The sequence below is a fragment of the Mercenaria mercenaria genome, chromosome 1, assembly GCF_021730395.1.
Source record: "Mercenaria mercenaria strain notata chromosome 1, MADL_Memer_1, whole genome shotgun sequence".
Lineage (NCBI taxonomy): Eukaryota > Metazoa > Mollusca > Bivalvia > Venerida > Veneridae > Mercenaria > Mercenaria mercenaria.
This window is the reverse complement of record NC_069361.1, coordinates 33,257,441-33,283,303: the sequence shown is the minus strand read 5'-3', so window position 1 is coordinate 33,283,303 and position 25,863 is coordinate 33,257,441. Positions and strand designations below refer to the sequence as shown.

The following is a 25,863-nucleotide window of genomic DNA, read 5'->3' as shown; positions in this document are numbered from 1 at the left end:
AGCAAGAAGAAGTTGTCCAATGAAAAATCGTTTTAGAATGTCGATATATTGACTGGTTCATAACATTAATTTTATTTACAAGGATCCTTTCTTTGCTGTGAAAATTGCACATTCGAAAACCATTCATATGCATTAGCCAATCAAATCACGTTTGACATTTATGCGGCAAATTCAAAGTAAAGCGAAAACAAAACATTCTCATGTAAAATAAATAATTGCTTAAAATTCATGATAAGAATGGACAGAAGGTAATCAACTTGTCTGGAAACATATGTTTCAATACTTCTTCTTCTTCTTCGAAATGCATTTACTAGAATTCGACTCCAGTCATTGGAAATAACATGTCCATTCAAGTTCAGTAGAACTGTGCTAAAAATAGTAACATACCTGGGCAATACACATTACAGGTGTTCAATACACAAATTTGGATACTGCATGTTTTATCTTGAAGTAAAACATTGAAATGATAAAAAAAATGATGTTTCCTGCCTTTTATAACCAGATTTTATTTATACTATGAAAAAAAGATTTGTTTGAAAACTTGTATGATTTTTTTCTTGCAAATTTTGAGTTTGAAATGATTTATAATGGTTTATGCAATAGTCAGCTGATTACATTGACAGGTACTTGACAACATTTATTGAAATACAGTAAGAGGTTATACCTATTGGATTTCATTTTTGGTATTAGTTTTATCTCATAACAATGGAAAAAAGTTCTCAAAGCCACACTGGTAGTGAACATAATATTGTTAAAACTGGAACAAATAGTATAAAAATGGAGGGAGACGGTGCTTTAGGAGAAAGAATTAGACCAACGTCTGTGCATAGGTCATCTTCGTTGAAATCAACTCATTTGTAAGTTTCTGTATTAGCTTTAGTTAATGTACGCATGGTGTCATTGGATCAAATTAATTTCAATTGATAATTATGCATACATTTTCGAAATTTGTTATCAATCAGGTTTTATATTACTGATTTTCAGTTGGTTTGAAAGATGAATCTATAGATAAAAATGTGTTTAATTGGTCTAAATACAGCAAGGAAATAAAAAGTCACACTTGGGAACCATACTTTAGGGTGCTTTTAATTGTATTTCAGTGAATAAATTTTATCTCAAGTGTATATACTGGGTATACCAATTACCGTGAGTCTTAAATTCAGTGGACTCTATTTATAACAAAATGATTGTTTGAAAGGATAAATTTTATTCTGTTTAATTAATTTATATTTCAGCTTAAGACTTTCGGCAAAAAATCGTCAAAACCCCAGGAAAAAAGTTCCAATACTGTCATTCAAAGAACAGAGGTGGAGAATTTTAGCATTTTCTGGCATATACCTATTACCGTGAATTTCAACTTTCAATCTAAAGAAGTTGTTAAATTGATCTAAGACAAAGAAAGCATTTCTATTTTACAATGGGCTAAACTAAATATGAAAAAGATATGGCAGAAATAAGCAAGTTTAATGAAAATTTGTGGAGAAAAATTGCAAAGATTAACTATAATGACCAGTCATTTAGCTAAATTCCTAAATTTCTGAGATCAGTGTGAAATAAAAAGAAAGACACTCCAATTTTCAAAAATAGTTTTGCTAAAAATCTGAGCACATTGAGCATTAATAATGAGAAAAAAATTGTAAAGCAATTTTCTTGTTAAATGTCAAAACAGGACATTCGCGGTAATATGTATATCCCGGTAATTGGTATACCCAGTATACATTCATATATATCGAACTGCGGTAGCCTAATGGATAAGGCATCTGCCATGCAATCGGGAGGTCAAAGATTCGAGCCCTGTCAGAGGCGGGTCTTGTTACAGAAAAGAAACTGGTTGATGATGGTTACCGACTGCCTACCTGTCAGGTGTCTGGCATTAAAAAATAGGAATCTAGAAATAATTATGCTGTTCAACGTATGTAGGTGTCTCATAAGCCAGATTGGCTAGCCCTTTCAGTAGGGGACCTGGATGACACTATAATAAACAAACATTTTTATATTAATAATATACGTTGAACAAAAAAACTATATGGCATTTAAAGGAAAGGCATACTGATTATGTCTTTGAGATATAAAACAAACAAAATGTAGTTTAATATTATTAGTTTTTCCTTATGGTTTAATGGTCAGAATTGTTGTAAACATTGGCTAAGAAATCTTAAACTTAATTTGGTTTTGTTCTAAGGATCTAATCTAATATATATATATATGTGTGTGTGTGTTTAAATTATATATGTTTAGATAGTGAAAATATGTCAGGGACATATGCATCTTAGATATGCATTCTAATCACTGACAGCAAATTCATAATCAAAAACATACCATTACTCTGTTGTTACAATATGTTTTGCTGTTAAGGTTATTCTGATCATTTGTTGGTTAACAAAAAATGACAGCATAAATACATATTTATGGAAAACCTAGAATAATGCCTGGAAGTCATTATATTTGTAGCATAAATGTTGCTGGTATCTATTATATCCAGTGCTTAAGGTGTTAAACAGTCAGCACTTACAGAATTTTCTTCAGATATAATGATGCTTTGAAAAAAATACAGTATACTAACATTCTACATTGTAGAACAATATTTATTTTAAAACATGCAAAACTATCTTAACTGTTGATACTTTTACCTCTTCCTTTTATCATTTCCAATGTACACAACAATATATTCTCCTTGTATACTTATATATAGGGTTAACCTACAAATTTATTCATTTTGTTATTTTTCTCCTTTTGAAATATCAGAGCCTTCAGAGGTTTATTATAGGATAAAAGAGGTCATTTTGAAACAAATATTTTGTTGCTAGTCAGGCCTTTTTTCATCATTTTGGAAATGCTACCAACACCAGTGGAATTGGGAAAATGCTCTCAGAAATTGTATTAATTGGGAAAATTTGCAAATTACCCAAATCTATAAAAAAGATATTTTTTGTGTAAAATATTAATGGATTGCATTTAAGTAATAGTTTAACAGTTAATGTTGTTTCAATAACCAAAATATACATAAAATTATAAATTAGCAAAACAAGTTTATAATAGCCAAAACCGGAAAAGGTAACACCCATTTGGGAATTTTAAATTTAGAATTGGGGGGAAAAACATACTTTTTTGCTTTGGGGTTACCTCCTTTTACCGGAGGAAGATTTAGACGGGGAAAAAAGCCATGCCAGTTTAGAACTTCTCTTAACACATACCAGTTTCAGGGTTATATGAGCCCCACCATAAGAAAACCAACATAGTGCATTTGCGACCAGCATGGATCCAGACCTGCCTGCTTATCCGCGCAGTCTGGTCAGGATCCATGCTGTTCGCTAACAGTTTCTCTAATTGCAATAGGCTTTGAAAGTGAACAGCATGGATCCTGACCAGACTGCGCAGATGCACAGGCTGGTCTGGATCCATGCTGGTCACAAACGCACTATGTTGGTTTTCTCATGACGCGGCTCATATATAAATTTGCAAAATTGGTCTCATCATTGTTGAATGGCAGAGGAAGCTGATAAGTCTTAATGACTTACTATAATTTTAAATCAGTTTGACAAATTAGGGCCACAGTTGCATTGTAGTTTCTATTTAAGGACGAAAACAACAACTCTTGATGATTTTGAAGTGCTGTCAACTATCGGAACTGGTTCATATGGGACGTGTAAGAAAATTGAAAGAAAAAAAGATAGTAAGGTAAGAACAGACTAAAACTTGTACTGCAAATCCTAAACATCAGTTTACAAGGTATTTTTTTGTTTTTATAGCTTGACTACAAAGTGGAAGGATGGCTTACCTGCCTGTACAAGCCTTGGTGTCCTCCTCCAGTTCTGATGCACTTTAATTTGTTTTTACTCAATATTTGAAAGTGCTCAATGGATTTGCTTAACCTTTAGCCTGATGGTGGCAAGTGTTTCTGCCTTTGCGACCAGTGCAATCCAAGATCAGCCTGCATATCAATTGGCTGATCATGGTCTGCACAGTTCGCTATTCAGTCAGTAAATTTCAGTGAACACTTTGAATGATAAATGGTACTGCCCAAATTGAATGAAGAACCAGTCCATTTTAGAAATTAAGCAGGGTTAAGGTTAAACTCAAAGAAGTTGTTCATCATCACCATCCACATTATACTTAATAGACTCTTTAAAATTGTATTCTAACACCAGTATCATGGTTATTTGATAAACTATGCCCCCTTTATTCAAAATTTCTGGTTGGCTTTGATAATATTTGCTACCAGGTAATATGAAGCCTTTGTATCACAGTTTGAATAGCAGGAAATAAGTTGTTTCAAAAAATCAGTACCCCCTGTCTTTATATTCTGTCATTACAGATACTTGTGTGGAAGGAACTGGATTATGGATCAATGACAGAAACTGAGAAACAGATGTTGGTATCCGAGGTGAATCTTCTCCGTGAGCTGAAGAGCCCATACATTGTGCGATACTATGACAGAATTATAGACAGGGCTCGCACTACAATATATATTGTGATGGAATATTGCAAGGGTGGTGACCTATCAACTATAATTGCCAAGAATAAAAGAGAAGGGTAATAATTTTCATATCATATTTGATATACAGTTTAAAAAAACTGTCAATAGTGGCACGAGTTAATTTGTGTACTTTTATTCAAGGAGATTAACAAAATTGTTTTCTGCCGAAAAGATAAGGGCAAATGTGCATTGTCTAATTAAGAAATAATATATCCCAAACAGTGATTTGTCATTGAAGGAAATCATTGTTTGGAGTTTAGATGCAAAAGAATTATAATAATATGCATCTAAATGACAATGATTTTATTCAAATGCAAATCACTGTTTTGATTCTAACACGTTATCATCAAGGATTATTATGTACAGCCTTGACGATGTCAAATATTTGCCCGATTTCTGTTGATTTCTTTTCCAGTGCAACGCTATGCCATCTAACACTATGACATGATAATTGTGACGTCAGAAAAATGAATTGCTGAATAATAACACACTTTACAGTCTTCTTCATTTAATAGGAAAAAAATCAGGTCATGTTAGAATGCCATTTATAGCTACATCATAATGTGACCTTAATCAGATCTAGTAATTTAGACAAATGGAACAAAACATAAAAACTTCTAATATTGCATTTTAGCTGAAACTGAAAACAACGAATAGTACACTTGACCAACAATTATTTGCATTTACAGAACATACCTTGATGAAGAGTTCATTTGGAAGATTTTAGTACAGCTAACTCAGGCACTACAGGAATGCCACCAGAGGAAAAATGGACGGGCTGTTCTTCACCGGGATATGAAACCTGCAAACGTATTCCTTGACACGGACAAGAACGTAAAACTGGGAGACTTTGGCTTAGCTAGGGTTCTTCATCATGAAACAAGTTTCGCAAATACTTATGTTGGCACCCCATATTACATGAGTCCAGTAAGTTTTTAACTAGGAAGTCATTGTATTTTACAGTAAAATTTGTTAATATATGACACTTCTTAAGAGCAAATACCTCAATACAAAGGCAGATATTTTCTTTACAACTTCACTAGTGTCTTACCATCTATGGCAATAAAATCTATACTGAAAAAAAGATTTCCAAGAAAGATTTAGACAAATGTGTAATTGTACATTTTTAGCTCGACTTTTCGAAGAAAAAGTAGAGCTATTGCACTCGCCCCGGTGTCGCTGTCTGCGTCGCCGTTGGTTAAAGTTTCTAATAAAGTCAAATATCTCTGTTACTATCAAAGCTATTGACTTGCAACTTAAATGACTTATTTACTATCAAAGTCTACACCAGGATAATCAATCCCCATAACTCTGATTTAAATTTTGACAGAATTATGCCCCTTTTTAACTTAGAATTTTTTGTTAAAATTTTTGATAAAGTCAAATATCTCCGTTACTATTAAAGCTTTTGACTTGAAACTTAAAATAGTTATTTACTATCAAAGTCTATAGAAACAGTCCACATTACTCTGATTTGAATTTTGACAGAGTTATGTCCTTTTTTAACTTGGAATTTTTTTTACTAGCAAAGCTCTAATTCAGAGTCAAGCACTGAGAAAAGTCGAGCGCACTGTCTTATGGACAGCTCTTTTTCTCTTTCGTGTCAGATTGCATTAAGGTTTGCAGTTTTGATTGCTTCAGAGTGTTAGTTAGCTGTGAGGTTTCTGTTTTTAATAGAATCATCTGCCCAATATTCTTCTGGTGCTTTTTTTTCAATAAGTCTTTCACATGAGAAATATATTTTAGAGTTAGCCAGGTTGGAGATTGTAAGAGTTTAGATGAAGAAATACTTTGAGCAGTACTTTTGTAGTTGAGTTTTTACTATTATAAAAGCTGAATGGAAGAATCCAAAATATATTTATGAAAATATCCAAGCAATGTAAAGACTAGCAGTCAAGGCGAAAGAGTTTCTAGACTTGTCTAACGTTCGGTCTGATGACCTGGGATAACTGGTCTGACCGAATGGAAACTGGTCTGACCAAAAACATGATGTTTTGCCAGATGTAAGGAAAAATGGACAGGTTTATAAGAAAACTGTGTGGTAGAAAAACACTTCGGCAGTAGTAAAAACTGACTCATTCTGTACTGTATTGGACATATGGTCCATCTCCCTGACCCTCCACGTTGGACCTAGCCGTTTTTTGTCGGACTGTCCGACAGGATTCAGCCATGACTGCTATAAATTTGAAAGACTTGTTGTGAGTTGTTGTAATTAATGAATGAATAAAGAGCACAAACAACTGAACAAAAAGTTTTGCTTATGCATATAGGTACAGCTGTTTCTAAATATCAATATAAATTGAGTGTTTTGTTTTCCAGGAACTTGTGAACAACATGTCATATAATGAGAAAAGTGATATATGGTCAATGGGTTGTGTGTTGTATGAGTTATGTGCCCTTCATCCGCCATTTACTGCCTCAAACCAGACAGAATTAAATCGTAAGATTAGGATTGGAGAGTTTTGTCGTATACCAATCAGGTACTCTGATGATCTGAACACAGTGATCAGGAAGATGTTACATGTTGAGGTAAGTTATGTTTCCTTTGCGGGATTTTGCAAGGTCGGATCACACTCGTTGCTTGCGTGCTTCGTGAGATCATATCTGGCAAAAATCCACTGGAGCCAAATACAGCATCCCAGATCGAGCTACTGTTATAATAACCCTATTAGACTGCCTTAGGCATGTAAATTTTGCGATACCACAATGGGGTAAATTGAATATTGCAAGATAAGTATACATGGTTATTCTTCAGAGACTGCCTGTAGACAATACACAGCTTCAGCTTATCAGTTATCCATAACCTTTACACTTAATATTTTATTGCCACTGAGCTTAATATAGCATTAAGATATTTTTCAAAAAGTTTATTTATTTGAATAATTATGTAAAATTTTATATGCTGTCAGTGTAATTGGAACTTCAAAGTTTTTTTCTGTATTTCAGGTTTCTAAAAGACCAAGCATTGAAGAGCTTCTTGAGGATCCTCTTGTCTCAAGCAGAAGAACAAAATTAGATCGTAAAATGTCTGGACAGCAACGTAGTTCTACAGACCTCAAAGCTTGGGAAATGGAGCTAAGAAATTTGGAGAGAGAATTAGATGAAAAGAAAAGAGATCTCGAAAGTAAGTTTTGATGATAGACTTTTCTTATTAATGTACTTGCTGAGAAATCAGAAATTAACAGGACATTGTCAAGCCGTTACAAACAAAAATATTTAATAAGGTTCCAAGTTAGTAAATAGGATTTTATTAATGCACAAGTTTAAACTGTCATCACAGATAATAATCTATCTCAATTACTATAAAAATGTGGCATTAGTACCTGAATAATGTACAAAAAATCATTAGTGAGCTGGGAACAAGTTAATCTATGTAAACAAGATTGCTTAAACTGTCATGATGAAGAACTGTTAATACCAGTAAATGCAATTAAATACTGCCTGAATACATTGTCAGACATTTGATATTTTTTATCACTTATTTGTGTACATTCTGGCCATCCCGAGGTTGATGTATACAACTGAAACTTTCTTGTTCACAAGTCAAGAACTTGGTTACCCATGTTATTTTCAAACTTGGCATTTGTTTGTAGGAAAAGAGAGAGAATTGAATGTCCGTGAAAAGATGATAGATGACAAAGACAAGTGTGCTTCTGTCAGGGAGAAGTTAGCTGAAGAAAAGTATACAAGGTATTCCTTTCGTTTTTAGCTTGACTATTCTAAGAATAAGGAAGACTATTTACTCAGTCTGGCATCAGCATTTACCTTACTTTCAGTTTAAAGTTTTATGGCTAGTTTCTCATTTTACTTGTATCTTCTTAAATTCTTCCCTATTATCATCAAACTTCACATAAGTATTTACCTTGGTAAGGGGCAGACATCTATAGGTTTAGGGTCAGGGTCACTGAGGTTACATATGAGCCATGCCATGGGAAAACCAACATAGTGGGTGTGCGACCAGCATGGATCCAGACCAGCCTGCGCATCCGCGCAGTCTGGTCAGGCTCCATGCTGTTCGCTTTTAAAGCCTATTGGAATTGGAGAAACTGTTAGCGAACAGCATGGATCCTGACCAGACTGCGCGGATGCGCAGGCTGGTCTGGATCCATGCTGGTCGCACACCCACTATGTTGGTTTTCCCATTATTATTATTATTATATACCACATTTATATAGCACTCTTTTCATATAAAAATACGTTCAAAAGTGCTTTACATAAAAAACATTTATATAATGTTCAATAAAAAAATGGGAATTGAACTATTATAGAAGAACTTAAAATTATATTATGGTAATAAGATACCAATCATCTTAAATTGGAAGGTAGGCAGATAAAAACATGAAACAAAAATACAAATATCATAAAACATTAACTGACCTATCAAAGACACAGGTCAGAGCAGAATAGAACAGAAGATATCTTACATTTGAACAGACGGAATTAAACGGTACGATGTCTGCGAAATGCATCACAGCATGCAAACCGTCCCGGATGATTGGGTCAATCCCCACCCAAACGGTCCGGAGAACATCCATGATACATCCCACAGAAAAAAAAAAAAAAAAAAAAAAAAAAAAACCCCCCCAACATTATTCTGTCACACTGGAGTTCTTAATTAAAGTAATTAATTGGCCGGCAAAGTACCTACATTATAAATCAGGTAATCAGTGAGATGTTAGTTGCCAAAGAATTGTATGAAAAATCGTCTTTAGCGCTTTTTAGAAACTTTGCACGGTCTTGCACTCTCTTATGCCAGATGGGAGGGCATTCCATAACCTTCGCAGCAGCTGTCCGAAAGCTCCTGTCACCAAATCGTATTGTTCGACATTTTGGGCACCACTAGTTTTAATGCATTATTCTGCGATCTCAGATTTCTGGATGGTGTATATATTTCTAGCATGTTCGCTACATAAGCTGGTGATTGATCTTTGAGTGCCTTATATGTATGTGTTATAATTTTGTATTCTACCCTACATTGCACAGGAAGCCAATGGAGTTCACGCAGAACCGGCGTTATATGGTCGTATCTGGATGTTCTGGTTACGATTCTAGCTGCCGTGTTTTGGACATATTGCAGTTTGTTCATTGACCGTTTGGAATTCCATATAGAAGAGAGTTGCAATAATCCAAACGTGATGTAACAAGAGAGTTGATTAGAGATTTGGCTGCGTTTGCGGTTATATATTGTCTGATGTGACTAATTTGCCGCAACTGTGCATAGGAATTCCTACCCCACACTATTCACATGTTGCTCCATCCTCATGTTCGAACCCAGGAAAGCACCGAGGTTCCTGACACTGCCTGATTGTTTGATTTCAGATCCGTCCACTTTCACAGATATGTTTGAAACAGATTGTGTCTTGTGTTCAGATGAAAATATGATTAATTCTGTTTTTTCAGCATTGAGTTTCAACATGTTAGTATTCATCCAACTTACTATATCCTTTAAACAACTTTCAACGCGATGAATGGTCTCTTCAATAGACATTTTATTTATTGGTTTGAAGGATTGATATAACTGCGAATCGTCCGCATAGAAATGATTGTTCAGTCCGTGCTTTCTGCAGATAGCTCCAACTGGTTTTGTGTACATTGTGTAGTTCTTTGGCCCCAGGACAGACCCTTGGGGTACCCTGTACTTCATTAGCACTGGTTGTGATAGCTCGCCATCTATGCATACGGTCTGGTAGCGGTCACTAAGGTATGACATCATCCATGCGAGTGGTTTGCCTGTAACACCAAAGTGACGTTCAAGGCGATGAATCAACGTCCCGTGGTCAATAGTGTCAAATGCTGCAGAGAGATCAAGCATCACAAGAATAGTCACATTGTTCTTATCCAACGATTGAAGAATGTCATTTTGAACTTTTAATAGGGCGGTTTCGGTTGAGTGGAATTTTTTATAAGCAGATTGATTAACTTCATGAAGTTCGTTGTTCCTCAGATGATTTTCAATTCGAACATCTACCACTTTTTCTAAGATTTTAGACAGAAACGGCAAGTTTGACACAGGTCTATAGTTTTTTAGGACATTAGAATCTAGGCTTGGCTTTTTTAGAAGAAAGGGCTTATTCGTGAATGTTTGAACGCTTTGGGCACATACGCAGCATCTAGAGATGCATTCATAATTGTTGTTATCACTGGTGTTAGTTCGTCAAGACATTCTTTTATAACCTGTTGGGATAGGATTAGTTCGCATGATTTGTTTGCTGACTTTTTTATAATTGATTTCACTTCGTCTTCTGAGGCTTGAGTAAACTCTACATAATTGACACCCGTGTATTCAGTTTCTATGTCATCTAAATCAGATACAGATTGTGTTTGCGATGCTATATCGTTTCTGATTGTTTCGATCTTTCCAATAAAGAAGTCACTGAAATCTTGTGCGAGATGCTGTGGAGATGATTGTGATGGTAAAATCACCTGATTGTATCGCCAAGAGATTTTTGGTAATCTTTGATAAACTCTTATGATCACTGCCACATGAGTCAATTTTGCCTGTATAGTATTCAACACGAGCTTGTTTTAGCATCTTATTCACTTCAGCACACTGTGTTCTGTAAATTTGGTGATCGATTGTGAGCTTACTTTCATGCCATTTCCGTTCTAATGTTCGTTTCTGATGTTTTGCTTTGTGGAGTTGCTCGGTATACCAAGGACATGAAGGTCTTAAACACAATAGTCTTGGTAGTCAAAGGGGCGTGTTTGTCTACTATAGAAATTAACTGATTTGAATATTCCTCCACAAATTCATCGATATCAGTATCAGATGGAGTGCATTGTGTGTTAAAGAAATCTATTCTTCGTATGTCTTCTCGAAATGAGTCAATGTCGATCGAACGTAATTTCCTGTACGACACAGTTTTTCGTACATGGGGGTGGTTTGGAAGCTTTAGCGTCAAATATCACAGCAAAATGATCACGTGACATCTTTCCATTTGAATCAGAGAGTCCAGGATCTATGACTTTGATATTTGAAACCGTGACATCATTATCTCTGGTTATCACTACATCCAACGTATGCCCAGCTACATGTGTTGGTTCTTGTACATGTTGACACATGCATCTAGACTGCTTGTAAACTTTTTTGTTTCACTATTTTCCGGTAAATCAAGATGGAAGTTAAGGTCCCCTACAATGATGGTGGTCTTGTCAATTGTAGCATATTTAGTTAAGAAATTGGGCCATTCTTACTCCAGGAAAATATTTGTGTTTAAACCGTTTTCTTTGGAAGTGGGTGGCCGGTATATAATGGCAAGCCGTAGGCCTATGGAGTGTCCGCCTGTAACTACATTGCAATCCATATACTCAAATTGGGAAAATTCGTTGTCTTTGCTTGATGTGACAATGTTCACTTGTATGGGTCTCTTGTGAATAATTGCTACGCCCCCGCCGGCCTACCACTACGAGGGACAGTTTCATTTTGTAACAGTCGGGCACGAGTTCGCCGATGCACGCTTTGTCAACAGAGCTACCGAGCCATGTTTCAGTTTATGGCACAAATGTCGAATTCATTGTAAGGATGAGTCATATATGGAGAGTGTTTTATTTTTCACTGATCGTGTATTGACGGAGCAAATTTGATGTTTTTCTGCCCCTGAACTAATGTACAGTTTTCAGGTTTATCCGTATCAAGTTGTTATTATTTTTCCCCATTGTTAGTGTCCCATGCTCGTCTAATCTGGTTTTTCCCCCCTCGAGTCCCTCTATATTGAATTAATTGAAAACTCTTTCAATCTTTTGATAATCATGGGATTAGGTCTCTTTTGGCACTTGGGAATTGTCCAATATTGTGCAACTCTGATCTTTTATAAATAATCCTCGGTGACATTCGCTCACTGAAACACATTATTGCTGCAGGCTATGCTGATATATGAAAGTTTGGCAATTTAATTGCAATAATGATTTTTTTAAAAATCAAAATAACTTCAAAATCACAATTATGATTCACCTTAAATTTACAACACTCCAACCACGACTAGATGATATCCAATATATCAAATTTTCAGAATTCTGAACAAAGTATAAATGTCAGAAAACTATCAATATTTGAGAGCACTGAAAAATGCAGCCTACACCTGGCGCATAACAATTCAACGTTGTTGGCACGGCTCATATATTATACAGTGTTGGTTCAAGTTTTATTGCAAGCTCCTCAATTTCACCATATCTTTACTATGGCCCCATATACCATCAAACCTCCTGTAAGGATTGACCTTGGTAAGGGGCAGACATCTTATAAGGTCAAGGTCACATGGTTCAGTTATCAGGCCTCCTAGTGAAACCTTTAAAACCTTTAAAAACCTTTAATTTCAGAGCAAACCTTTAAAACCTTTAAATCTTCTGAAAAAACTTTTAAAACGGCCAAATAGCCTGTAATTTTCACTCAAAACCTATATTCTTGTTCAGACTGCTTGCCGTGCCAGTTTAAAGCAAGTAATGGTTATACAGTCGACATCGTACTTGCGACCACCTCTTTTAAGCGATTTTTAGCTCATCTGATTTTTTGAAAAAAAATGATGAGTTATTGTCATCACTTGAGCGGTTGTCTGCGTCTGCGTCGGCGTTGCCTGGTTAAGTTTTATGTTTAGGTCAGCTTTTCTCCTAAACTATCAAAGCTATTGCTTTGAAACTTGGAATACTTGTTCACCATCATAAGCTGACCCTGTATAGCAAGAAACGTAACTCCATCTTGCTTTTTGCAAGATTTATGGCCCCTTTTGTACTTAGAAATATCAGATTTCTTGGTTAAGTTTTATGTTTAGGTCAACTTTTCTCCTAAACTATCAAAGCTATTGCTTTGAAACTTGGAATACTTGTTCACCATCATAAGCAGACCCTGTACATCAAGAAACATAACTCCATCTTGCTTTTTGCAAGAATTATTGCCCCTTTTGGACTTAGAAAATCAGTTTTCTTGGTTAAGTTTTATGTTTAGGTCAGCTTTTATCCTAAACTATCAAAGCTATTGCTTTAAACCTTGCAACACTTGTTCACCATCATAAGCTGACCCTGTACAGCAAGAAACATAACTCCATCCTGCTTTTTGCAAGATTTATGGCCCCTTTTGGACTTAGAAAATATCAGATATTTTGGTTAAGTTTTATGTTTAAGTCAACTTTTTTTCTTAAACTATCAAAGCTATTGCTTTGAAACTTGCAACACTTGTTCACCATCATAAGCTGACCCTGTACAGCAAGCAACATAACTCCATCCTGCTTTTTGCAATAATTATTGCCCCTTTTGGACTTAGAAAATCATTTTCTTGGTTGAGTATTATGTTTAAGGCAACTTTTCTCATAAACTATCAAAGCTATTGCTTTAAAACTTGCAACAGTTTTTCACCATCATAAGTGGACACTGTACATCAAGAAACATAACTCTATCCTGCTTTTTGCATGAAAGATGGCCCTTTTTAGACTTAGAAAATCATGGGTAGGACAATATTTCTATTATACAAAAAAAATCAGATGAGCGTCAGCACCCGCAAGGCGGTGCTCTTGTTGTATTAAACGACCAGTCAAAATCCCTCCCGAACGTTTTCAGTATATAAATTCATTCCATTAAACGACTTTTTTATTAAACGACTAGTGACCACATTAATGTAGTCCCGACAGGTAAAATATTCGACAAAAGTATCTATTAAGCGACCGGGTATCAAAATTCTACCAGGCATTTCTTCATCTGTGTAATTAGCGTGTACGTTTTGCACTTGACTGAATGCAATTTACCTTTGTATCAGTCAAACTGACAAACAATGTAGCCTTATTTTCATGGTTTGTGGACTTGGAGAAGTGTTTACGATGTTAAAACAGATTTTGAAACCATATATGTATGTTCATAATAAATACAGTTACATTAACAGTTAAAAATAACTTTCCTTTTCATCTGACTGAAATTCATTAAGAGACCATTCCATTAAGAGACCACTTCTTAGCAGTCCCTTGGGTGGTCTCTTAATACAATGTCGACTGTACTACTGTATTTCTTCCCCCCTTTTAAGTGTTGTTATTAGGATACTGCTTGTGTATCTTTCATCTTGAGTTTTTCAGAATGCTGTTGTGTTCACCAGACCACATACATGTAGATGTTTGCAGTAATGTTCACCAGACCATAGGTGTTCCATGTATTCAGCATAAGGTACCATGGAGCTTAATGCTTGAAATGGTCTGGTGACATGATGTTTACACTATGGTAACAGTGGACAAGGTCTAGTGAAGACACAGCATTCTGAGCAAAGTTGATGTAGACACTACAATGTATAAAACAGGAACCATATACAAAATAGGTGATATAAATATGCAGTGAAAGTAGGTATACCCATTAAGTTAGATATGTATATCAATCATAATGTATAATTCAAACAGTACGAGATAATATCAAACATGCCTATTTCTGATATCTTGTTTTAGAATGTGGGTTTCCATATATAAATTAACTTTTTTTAGTAAATACCTATATATATTATGTGTTTTCAACGAGAATTCTGACAAAAATAGCCTTTATTTACTCTTTATTTTTTAATATTTTACACTAAAAGGCCTTTATTTCCATAGATTGGAGCCTTTATAAAAACCTTTATTTTTGTTCATGCCTGCTAGGAGGCCTGAGTTATTGTAATAGAGTTGCTTAAAGTTCTTTTGTTCACTATTTCTTCTTAACTACCTCCCCTATAATCACCAAACCTTGTATGGTTTAACAAGTTAGACTGTTCATCTTTCAGGGCAGAGACATTACTTATAGATTATGAACGTAAAATGAGGTTAGATACAGACAAACTGTTGCGGAGAGATCGGGATTATGTACCTTCTACTTCAGGTAAAAATAAGAATGTTCTTTCACCAGTACAGAGAGTTCGACCTCTGAGTCGTTTTGATCGTAACAGAAGAGAGTGATTTCGATTGCAGAGAAAGTTCGCCTATAATTTATATTGCAGATGCAGATAGTCTTTGCTCTTGAAAGAATCTGTAACAGATTGTGCTGAATTATGAAAACATTTGTTACTGAGCTAGGAATCTGAATTTTGTTTTATACTCAACTCTTATCATTTACTATAATGTGCTAGTTTATAAGATTTAAAACTTCTGTACAATACAAACATACATGTGTTCTTTTTTACCTAGTAAGATTACATATCTTAGCAGATCTTTGTTGACTTTACTGTATCTAAACAAAAACTAACAGAAGCTTTTACATTAAATGGTATTTGAAACATCTTGAAATATGTAAGTTTTTATTCTACTGCATGTTTTATACATACTAACAAGTTCAGTTTTGGGAAATAATCTTGAATTAATATTGCTCATGACAGTTTTTGTTCAGAACATTACACTTGCACATCTGATTTCAATGTTATTTTCAGTGCATGTGCACTTCATAAAAGCAGTTTTTGAATAATTGATTTAATCTTGATATTTGGTGTCGGTTAAGTAAATTGAAATGCAAGTTTCTACATTTATGAAAACTGACCAGTTTCAAAATTTATGATAAAATCCCAGAAATGTTTGGTCTGTTTGATGCAAATGTTACTGCTTTTCTTTTTACATCAGGATTGCACTCTGCTGTGGTAAAATTATGTCTATCGTCTATGTATTTAACAGACTACAAAAACTATTTTCTGTTTTAATTGCTGCTCAAATCTCTATCACTAAATCATATTGGTGTTACAGTATTTAACATATGAAAGAGCTTTCTCAGTTTTAAAACTTGTGACAAATCTTGAAGCCTGTTGCATTATTTAGAAATGTTTACAAATAGAAATCCTGGACATTTTTAATAATTTCTCTTTTAGAAGCTACTAGTGATAGTCTAGCATCCTGTATACCAAAGAAGAAAGACAGCGACACTCCAAAGAAAAAAGTCTCATTTGACATGTACGGTAAAGAGAATCAGCGATTTAAAGACCGATATCGTGATCCGCTTGCCAAATATTCTGACTATGACAGTACATATATTCAGGATTTATTGAAAAAACAAGAACTGAAGGAGCGATTATATCAGGTTAAACATAGAGCGATAGAACTACGAGGAACTGAAGATCGTACAAGTGCAAGATCCCGGAATCTGTTATTATTCAGATAGCTTTTATAGGAGTCTAATTTCCATCTGTTTTGTTGTGCCCCCCCATGAGTGGTGGGGGCATATAGATTTGCTCTTGTCCGTCCGTCCGAGGTTCATGACGTGCCTAGCTCAAAAAGTATTTGATATAAATTGATGAAACCTTGCATTAGTCTTTATCATGATAAGAACTTGCGCACCTTCTATTTTTTATCTGGCTCCGCTCCCTAATTTTAGAGTTATGGACGCTGAAATAGTCAAAAATGCACATTTTCACCTTGTGACACGCCTAGCTCAAAAAGTATTTGATATAAATTGGTGAAACCTTGCATGAGTCTTTATCATGATATGAATTTGCGCACCTTCTATTTTTCATCTGGCTCCGCCCTCTATTTTTAGAGTTATGGCCCCTGAAATAGTAAAAAATGCACATTTTCACCTTGTGACACGCCTAGCTCATAAAATATTTGATATAGATTCATGAAACCTTGCACGAGTCTTTATCATGATATGAACTTACGCACCTCCTATTTGATTTTAACTAACTTGCATACAACTTGTATCACCATAAGATCTCATTTCCTTTCTTGAACTGGCCAGATCCCGTCATGGGTTCCAGAGTTATGGCCCCTGAAAGGGCCAAAATTAGCTATTTTGAGCTTGTCTGCACAATAGCAGCTTTATTTATGATTTGATTTTTACCAAACTTGCATACAACTTGTATCGCTATAAGATCTTGGTTCCTTTCTAGAACTGGCCAGATTTCTTTATGGGTTCAAGAGTTATGGCCCCTGAAAGGCCCAAAATTAGCTATTTTGACCTTGTCTCCACAATAGCAGCTTTATTTATGATTTGATTTTTACCAAACTTGCACACAACTTTTATCACCATAAGATCTTGGTTCTTTTCTGGAACTGGCAAGATTCCATTATGGGTTCCAGAGTTATGGCCCCTGAAGGGGTCAAAATTAGCTATTTTGACCTTATCTGCACAATAGCAGCTTCATTTATGATTTAATTTTAACCAAACTTGCACAAAACTTGTGTCACCATAAGATATTGGTTCCTTTCTTCAACCGGCCAGATCCCATAATGGGTTCCAGAGTTATGGCCCCTGATGGGGCTGGAATTAGCTATTTTGACCTTGTCTGCACAATAGCAGCTTCATCTATGATTTGAATTTAATCAAACTTGCACAAACTTGTGTCACCAAAAGATCTTGGTTCCATTCTTGAACCGGCCAGTTCCCATAATGGGTTCCAGAGTTATGGCTCCTGAAAGGGCCAAAATTGGCTATTTTGACCTTGTCTGCACAATAGCAGCTTCATTTATGATTTGATTTTAACCAGACTTGCACACAACTTGTATCACCATAAGATCTTGATTCTTTTTTATACGCCCGTAGGGACATATTATGTTATCGCCTCGGTGTCCGTCTGTCTGTGTGTTGGTTAGCAATTTCCCTTCAGCTGTGTAACTCTTGAACCCCCTGATGATTTCAGAGAAACCTGACACAAATGTTCACTCATTGAAAGGATGTGCAGAACGCATGTTTCGGATGGCTAAATTCAATGTCAAGGTCACACTTAGGGGTTAAAGGTCATATGACTTTGTTTTATGTGAATATTGCTCTGCATTTGCGTTGCATTGCAGTGCTCTTGTTTTTATTTGGCAGATCCTTCTTTTGTTTGCTTACAATATTTTTTTTATTACTTCCCTTTTATGTTACTATAAATAGCTTATTTAGTAACTTTTTTATTATTGGCCGTAGGGAAAAACTGAGACCACTTTTCTGTGGTACAACATGGATGGTACCTCCAATTTTTAGGTGTATTTTGACATAACTGTTACTACCTTGTAAGAATTTTTTCTTTTTGTTTTTGGTTAAAGCAATGGTACTCAGGTGAGCAATATAGGGCCATCATGGCACTCTTAGAGTTATGGCCCCAGAAATAGTAAAAAATGCACATTTTCACCTTGTGACACGCCTAGCTCAAAAAGTATTTGATATAGATTCATGAAACCTTGCATAGGTCTTAATCATGATATGAACTTGCACATCTCCTATTTTTAATATGGGTCCGCTCCCTATTTCTAGAGTTATGGCCCCTGAAATAGTCAAAAATGCACATTTTCACCTTGTGACACCCTTAGCTAAGAAAGTATTTGATATAAATTGATGAAACCTTGCATGAGTCTTTATCATCATATGAACTTGTGCACCTATTATTTTTCATCTAAGTCCGCCCCCTATTTTTAGAGTTACGGCCCCTGATATAGTAAAAAAAATGCACATTTTCACCTAATTATGTGCCTCACTCAGAAAATATTTAATGTAAATTCATGAAACCTTGCTTGAGTCTTTATCATAATGTGACCTTGCACACTTGGCATTCTTCTTCAGAATTTTAGCATTTATTACAGAGTTATGGCCCATGAAATAGCCAAAATAGTGGATTTTTTGTTTCTAATGCTCATAGCTAAAAAAGTATATGGTTAGGAATAATAAATGCCTTTCATATTTTTTTTGAGGCTATACCCCATTAAGACTGCAGACATTTGAATTGTTCCACCTTATTTGTGACATATATACCAGTGGGGGCACACCCTGTGTCCTACAGACACATTCTAGTTATTTATTTATTATATAGGAGTCTAATTTCCATTTTTTTGGTTATTTATTTATTTATTTATTACATAGCCTTCATTATAACATCTGTTATCATTGCATCTTTTCAAATGAAATGTCACCTAGATACTGTGAAATCTTAATTTGTCATAAAGGAAGTATATTTGTAGATTAAATGGTTGGGTCACTTCTCTGATTCCAAATGAATTTCTTTGTCTACAAAAAAAAAAAAAAACTTCACGAAATTTAATAATTTCACAGTATAGTAAGGGCTGGTAATAAAGGTTTGATTGATGGAACTGTCAGCTTAGTTTTTTAACAACCTTTAATATGTACAGCATTCACAAGGTGTAATTAAATCATGTGTATATGACTACAGGATGCAAAGATGGCAGGTGTTGTAGGGAAAATTGTTATTTGAATGTGTTACTGTGAAGTTGCCTTACTATGTTACTGCTGTGACAGAATAATAATTGCTTATATATATTCCAACAAGCATTACAAATATTTTTTTTGTAATTTTACATTGTACATTCCACCATTCCGTCCTACGTTACATTCTTGTATCAAACAAATGGTAAAGATTAGTGGTGTTGAATTAAAGTAATTTTCCTAATGGAAGTTTTTCCAGGGTTGCTTATAGAGTTTTACACCTTGAATTGGATAGATTTACATATTCTTAAAGGTGTACGCTAGAGTTCCCTGTATAGGGGATGGGCGAAATTTTTCCCTATAAGAGAATTTCTTCAGACATTGAATATTGATGGACAATCATCTAAGAAACAAAAATATATAATAAAAATTACAGGTCACCAGTGTTGAAAAAGAGTTATCTGCCTTTGAAAATGGCATTTTAGGGAAAAATGACCTTTTCAAGGGCAGATAACTCTTTTTTTCAATACCAGTTACCTATGATTTTTATTGCATATTTTTGTTTCTTAGATGATTGTCCCTCACAAACCAAAGTTTTAAGAAATTCTGTTATTTGGAAAAATTTTGCCCGAATTCTAGCCCACGCCTTTAACAGAAATGTATTTATTCCTTTTAATCCATTTCTCTGATCCTTTTTACATGTCTGCTGCATGGTAATTTCACTTAATGTGTGAAATGTAGCATAGTAATCTCTTGAATTATGTATAGTGAAATCCACACAAGGAAGTTGCTCGAACTCTTTTTTTTGTGTATATTTATTTTATTCACATATTATATAAGAGATTCTCTATGTGTAGTAAGCTTAAAAGTTTAAAGAAATCTGATAAATCTTGTCTAGTGATTTTAGTTCGTTAAGAAAACTAACAGGTTTCCAAATTAATACATATGCAATATCTCCAATTGGAATCTACCAGTTGGTATAGTTTTTGTATGTAATCCGTCCTAGATTAACTGCTGTGATATATACTGGAGTATCAAAATTATAGTTTAATTGCAAACTATGTATAATCTGTTGATGATTTTGCTATGGTCAAAGACTTATCACTTCAGATATTAGATACTAGTACTTTTGTTTTTCAAATAGCTTAGCAATTTTCTGGTGGCATGCCCCTTTAAAAACACAAAGCAACAGTTATTAACTTTATACAGACATGTTGGTACAACTATTTGGACAGTGAGGGCTTTATAGCAGTGAGAGCTTCATAACTCAACTGGTAACGAAAGCAATGTGCTCATTCCAGCCACATTAATAGCAGCAGTCTGTCGAAATAACATACTACAACACTTAATCACACAGTTTGCAATACTGGGTCCATTTCATCAGTTGAAAACAAAACATACTGTAGATAAACTTAATTTAAATGAAACAGGACCATTATATTTCAGTTAAGAGTTTTTGTTTTGAAAAGTTGAATAAAGAATAAAAAAACAGTTTGTGTTTAGCAGAAATTGAAATACAGAGAACTGAAGTCTTGTCCTTAATATACATATCAGTTTATACAAAAACAGACTCGAGGTATTTTACAGTTTGCCGATCACAATATTAATTTAGTGTGCTTTCTAATTTTGTGTTTTGTTTTGCTCTTTTCTCATTCAGACTTCTAGTGAAAAGTTACGCTTTATAGAATATTAAATTAAAGTTTATAGTAAAAATGAAACCGACTTCTTTTTTATTAACGTCTAGGTTGTAATATAAAACACATACCAAATGTGCACGCTATACAACTCGCCCTAATATGGTCCTAACACCCCTATTTGAACAAAAGAAAAGTGAGAGAGAACCTTACAATAATGCTACAGACCATGCTTGAAGAAGATCCATTATGCTGTTCATGATGAGTCAGTCAGTTCTTGTGTTTTTAACCCACCTTTAGCCAAAAGCAAGCTCAAGGTGAGCTTTTATGACCATTTTATGTCAGTTGTCTGTCAACAATTTCTTGTCTGCTAAAATGGGTTTATTTATAATTTGATTTTAACTAACTTGCACACAACTTGTATCACCATAAGATCTTGGTTCCTTTTTTCAACCAGCCATATCCCACCATGGGTTCCAGAGTTATGAACCCTGAAAGGGTAAAAATTGGCTATTTTGATCTTGCCTGCACAGTAGTGGTTTCATTTGGGATTTGATTTTAACCACACATGCACAGCACTTGTATTACCTTAAGATCTCAGTTTCTTTCTTGAACCAGTCATATTCCACCATAGTTTCTAGAGTTACAGTGCCTGAAAGAGCCAGAAATTTGCTATTTTATGTCTCCCTCCCCCCCACCCCCCCCCTCTGGTGGAGACATATTGTTTTTGCCCTGTCCGTCCGTCCATACGTCACACTTCATTTCTAAGCAATAACTGGAGAACCATTTGATCTAGAACCTTCAAACTTCATAGGGTTGTAGGGCTTCTGGAGTAGACGACCCCTATTGTTTTTGGGGTCACTCCATCAAAGGTCAAGGTCACAGGGGCCTGAACATTGAAAACCATTTCCGATCAATAACTAGAGAACCACTTGACCCAGAATGTTGAAACTTCATAGGATGATTCGTCATGCAGAGTAGATGAATCCTATTGATTTTGGGGTCACTCTGTTAAAGGTCAAGGTCATAGGGGCCTGAACATTGAAAACCATTTCCGGTCAGTAACCCAGAATGTTGAAACTTCATGGAATGACTGGTCATGCAGAGTAGATGACCCCAATCAATTTTGGGGTCACTCGGTTAAAGGTCAAGGTCATAGGGGCCTGAACATTGAAAACCATTTCCGATCAATAACTTGAGAACCTCTCGACCCAGAATGTTGATTGTTCATGCAGAGTAAATGACCCCTATTGTTTTTGGGGTCACTCTGTTAAAGGTCAAGGTCACAGGAGCCTGAACATGGAAAACAATTTCTGATCAATAACTTGGAACCACTTGACCCAGAATGTTGAAACTTCATAGGATGATTGAACATGCAGAGTAGATGACCCATATTGATTTTTGGATCAGTCTATTAAAGGTCAAGGTCACAGGGGCCTGGTCATGTAAAATCATTTCTGGAAAATAACTTGAGAACCACTTGACCTAGAATGTTGAAACTTAATAGGATGATTGGACATGTAGAGTAGATGACCCTTATTTATTTTGAGGCCACTTGATCAAAGGTCACAGGAGCCTGAACGGTGACTTGAGAACCACTAGGCCAAGAGTGTTGAAACTTAGCGGGATGACTGGACATGCCAAGTAAATGATCCCAATTGCAGCCAACCATCAGTGTCTCTTTGACTTTCGCTCCTGACCCCTATTGACTTCTTGCCTATAGGGCTTAGCATTGGGGGAGACATGCGCTTTTTTCTAGTTTGGACTTGTCTGCACAATAGCAGTTTCATTTATGATTGGATTTAAACCAAACTTGCACACAACTGATATCACCATAAGATCTCTGTGTCATTTTTAAACCAGCCATATTCCACAATGGGTTCCAGAGTTAGGGTCCCTGAAAGGCCAGAAATTGGCTATTTTAGTCTTGTCTGCACAGAAGTGGTTTCATTTATGGTTGGGTTTTAATCAAACTTGCACACAACTTGTACCACCTTTGAAAATCTTCTTGTAAATAAACACATGGCCTAGGGCTTTGGTATTTGGTATGAAGCATCATATAGCAGTCCTTTTAATATCAAGATTGTTCAAATTATTCCACTTTTGTTAAAACTGGCCCCACCCTAGAGACATATGGGTTAAAAAGACTTGTATAGGGAATTTTTTTTCAAAAATTCTTCTCTTAAACCATAAGACCAGGAGCTTAGATATTTAGTATGTTGCATGCTCTAGTGGTTCTCTACCAAGAATGTTGAAATCATGACCCTGGGGTCAATATTTATTTTATGCTAATTGATGAAATACGGTGTTTTATCAGTGAGATATAATCTATATCACTCAGTGTAGCTTTACCGATCTACTTGTACATCGTGTATAAATTTTAAATTATTTGCTTAAAACAGGATTAAAATTGCAGTCGCACTTTGTTATTTATAGTATATTTCTCGATTCAAATTATTTTACTTGATGAGAATTTCATAACGTTATGCAGAAAAAAATAAAACAAGAGGGCCAAGATGGCCCTAGGTCGCTCACCTGAAAAACACACCATAACAGTGTAAACATGTTTGACCTAGTGATTTCATGGAAATAAATATTCTGACCAATTAAAATCATTAAAATTGGAGCAAAAATCTTGAGTATAAACAAGTATTTTCTTCGATTTGACCTAATGACCTAGTTTATAACCACTAGTCTATGACCACGTTTATAACTTTTGATAAATATTTCAATACTCCAATTTATGTTCTTAGACCTGACCTACTTTCTTGTTTTTGAAACTTAAGCAGAGATTTGGACCATATGTATAATGTTTGATACAGATTACAATACTTGTCTTGAATAGTCTTAATCATGATCTACTGACCTTTCTCGTTTTCGAAGTAACATAACAGAAATTTGGACATCTTGTGTAATTTTTGATACAGATTTCAATACTCATCCATAATAGTCTTAATTGTAACCTACTGACCTAATGTCTTGGTTTAGAAGGTACAGCGTAGAAACTTGGACCACCTATATAGCTTTTGATACAGATTTCAACACTCATCTTTAATAATTCTTAACCCTGACCTACTGACCTACTTTATTTTTGAAAGTACAACAAAGAGATTTGGACTTCTGTATAATTCTTATATGCCCGTTTGAAAAACGGGATGTATTATGGGAATGCCCCTGGCGGGCGGGCGGACAGACTTTGTCCAAGCACATCTTCTTCATGCGTGGAGGGATTTTGATCAAACTTGGCAAAATTGTTCACCATGATGAGACGGAGTGTCATGCGCAGGAACCAGGTCCCTAAGTCTAAGGTCAAGGTCACACTTATAGGTCAAAGGTCAAATTCAAGAATGAATTTGTCCAGAGCATATCTTCTTCATGCATGGAGGGATTTTGATGTTACTTTGCACAATTGTTCGCGATCATGAGATGGAGTGTCATGCGCAAGAACCAGGTCCCTAGGTCTAAGGTCAAGGTCACACTTAAGAGGTCAAAGGTCAAATTCAAGAATGACATTGTCCGGAGCATAACTTCATGCATGGAGGGATTTTGATGTTACTTTGCACAGTTGTTCATAATCATGAGACGGAGTGTCATGCCCAAGAGCCAGGTCCCTAGGTCTAAGGTCAAGGTTGCACTTAGAGGTCAAAGGATACAAGAATGAAAATTTGTCCTGAGCATTTCTTCTTCATGCATGGAGGGATTTTGATATAACTTGGCACAAATGTTCACCACCATGTGACGGGGTGTTATGCGCAAGAACCACGTCTAAGGTCAAGGTCATACTTAGAGGCCAAAGGTCAGATACAAGAATGACTTTGTCCGGAACATTTCTTCGTGCATGGAGGGATTTTGATATAACTTGGCACAATTGTACACCATCATGAGACGGAGTGTCATGCGCAGGCCCCTATTTAGACTTACTTCCCTTTGTTGTTACTATATATAGCTTATATTGTAACTTTTTCATTTCTAGTCATAGGGAAAAATCAAGACCACTTTTCTGAAGTACAACATGCATGTTACATCCAATTTTTAGGAGTATTTTGACCTATCTCTACCCTGTAAGGATTTTTGTGTGGACAAAAGAATTGCAATAATTACTAAACAACCACAAAATTAAAATTCCATTTGCAAATACAGGAACTATTTGCTAATTTGCTGTGACAGGCATATATTGTGAGATTCTGGCACTCCTGTTAACAGATTTTACTAGTTATATTGAATAATCTATACCATGAACTTCTCACCTAGTTTTTTGTTTTCGGAGCTTTAGCAAAGAAATTTTGTTCAAGTAAGCAATTGAAATCAGGGAAGCTATATAGGGCCATCATGGCTCTCTTGTTAACTCCAGCTGCCTCTAAAAGGGGCCTAACATTCCATTTTAGTTTTAAAATTTAAACAAATGTGAGGGGACATTGAAATGATGCTGGAGACTTTAGTTTGATGAATATCCATTAAGCAGTTCATAAGAAGAAGCCATTAAAGAGGTGTTTCTATTTTTATCTCTGATGGCCCTTAAAAGGTGAACTAAATTACCAACTTACTAGTGACAGTGGAAGTACAGCCATATTTATCCACCTTTTTGTGATGAATTCTGCAGCTTCTACATATGCTAATGCCTGTGTAACTATATACATAAAGGGAAGGGACTTGACTATAACTTGCTGCCATATTTTTCCATGAATCTGTATAATT

The 25,863-nt window shown here is 35.3% G+C and overlaps 1 protein-coding gene across 3 annotated transcripts; it reads left to right on the top strand.

Annotated features, from left to right (window-relative positions):
- The first annotated feature begins 113 nt into the window (after nucleotides 1-113).
- LOC123523669 (serine/threonine-protein kinase Nek2-like) lies at nucleotides 114-19,908 on the top strand. Of its 3 annotated transcripts, none has more exons than XM_053543894.1 (9): nucleotides 114-248; nucleotides 3,579-3,678; nucleotides 4,316-4,533; nucleotides 5,167-5,404; nucleotides 6,797-7,006; nucleotides 7,424-7,601; nucleotides 8,071-8,167; nucleotides 15,201-15,295; nucleotides 16,269-19,908. In XM_053543894.1, the coding sequence occupies exons 1-9, from the start codon at nucleotides 229-231 to the stop codon at nucleotides 16,556-16,558; spliced, it is 1,446 nt and encodes a 481-aa protein (XP_053399869.1). In that variant the 5' UTR covers nucleotides 114-228; the 3' UTR covers nucleotides 16,559-19,908. The 3 variants fall into 3 exon arrangements, 2 of the variants coding, with proteins under 2 accessions (XP_053399869.1, XP_053399865.1); XR_008371050.1 differs by lacking the exon at nucleotides 114-248 and adding an exon at nucleotides 396-857 and having other exon boundaries at nucleotides 15,201-15,702; nucleotides 16,269-16,401; XM_053543890.1 differs by lacking the exon at nucleotides 114-248 and adding an exon at nucleotides 396-857.
- Nucleotides 19,909-25,863: the final 5,955 nt, after the last annotated feature.

Coding starts and splice junctions, on each gene's coding strand:
- LOC123523669 (XM_053543890.1), top strand. CDS start 706: ATGGAAAAAAGTTCTCAAAGCCACACTGGTAGTGAACATAATATTGTT. Junction 858..3,578: donor TCGTTGAAATCAACTCATTT/GTAAGTTTCTGT, acceptor TTTCTATTTAAG/GACGAAAACAACAACTCTTG. Junction 7,602..8,070: donor AAAGAAAAGAGATCTCGAAA/GTAAGTTTTGAT, acceptor ATTTGTTTGTAG/GAAAAGAGAGAGAATTGAAT.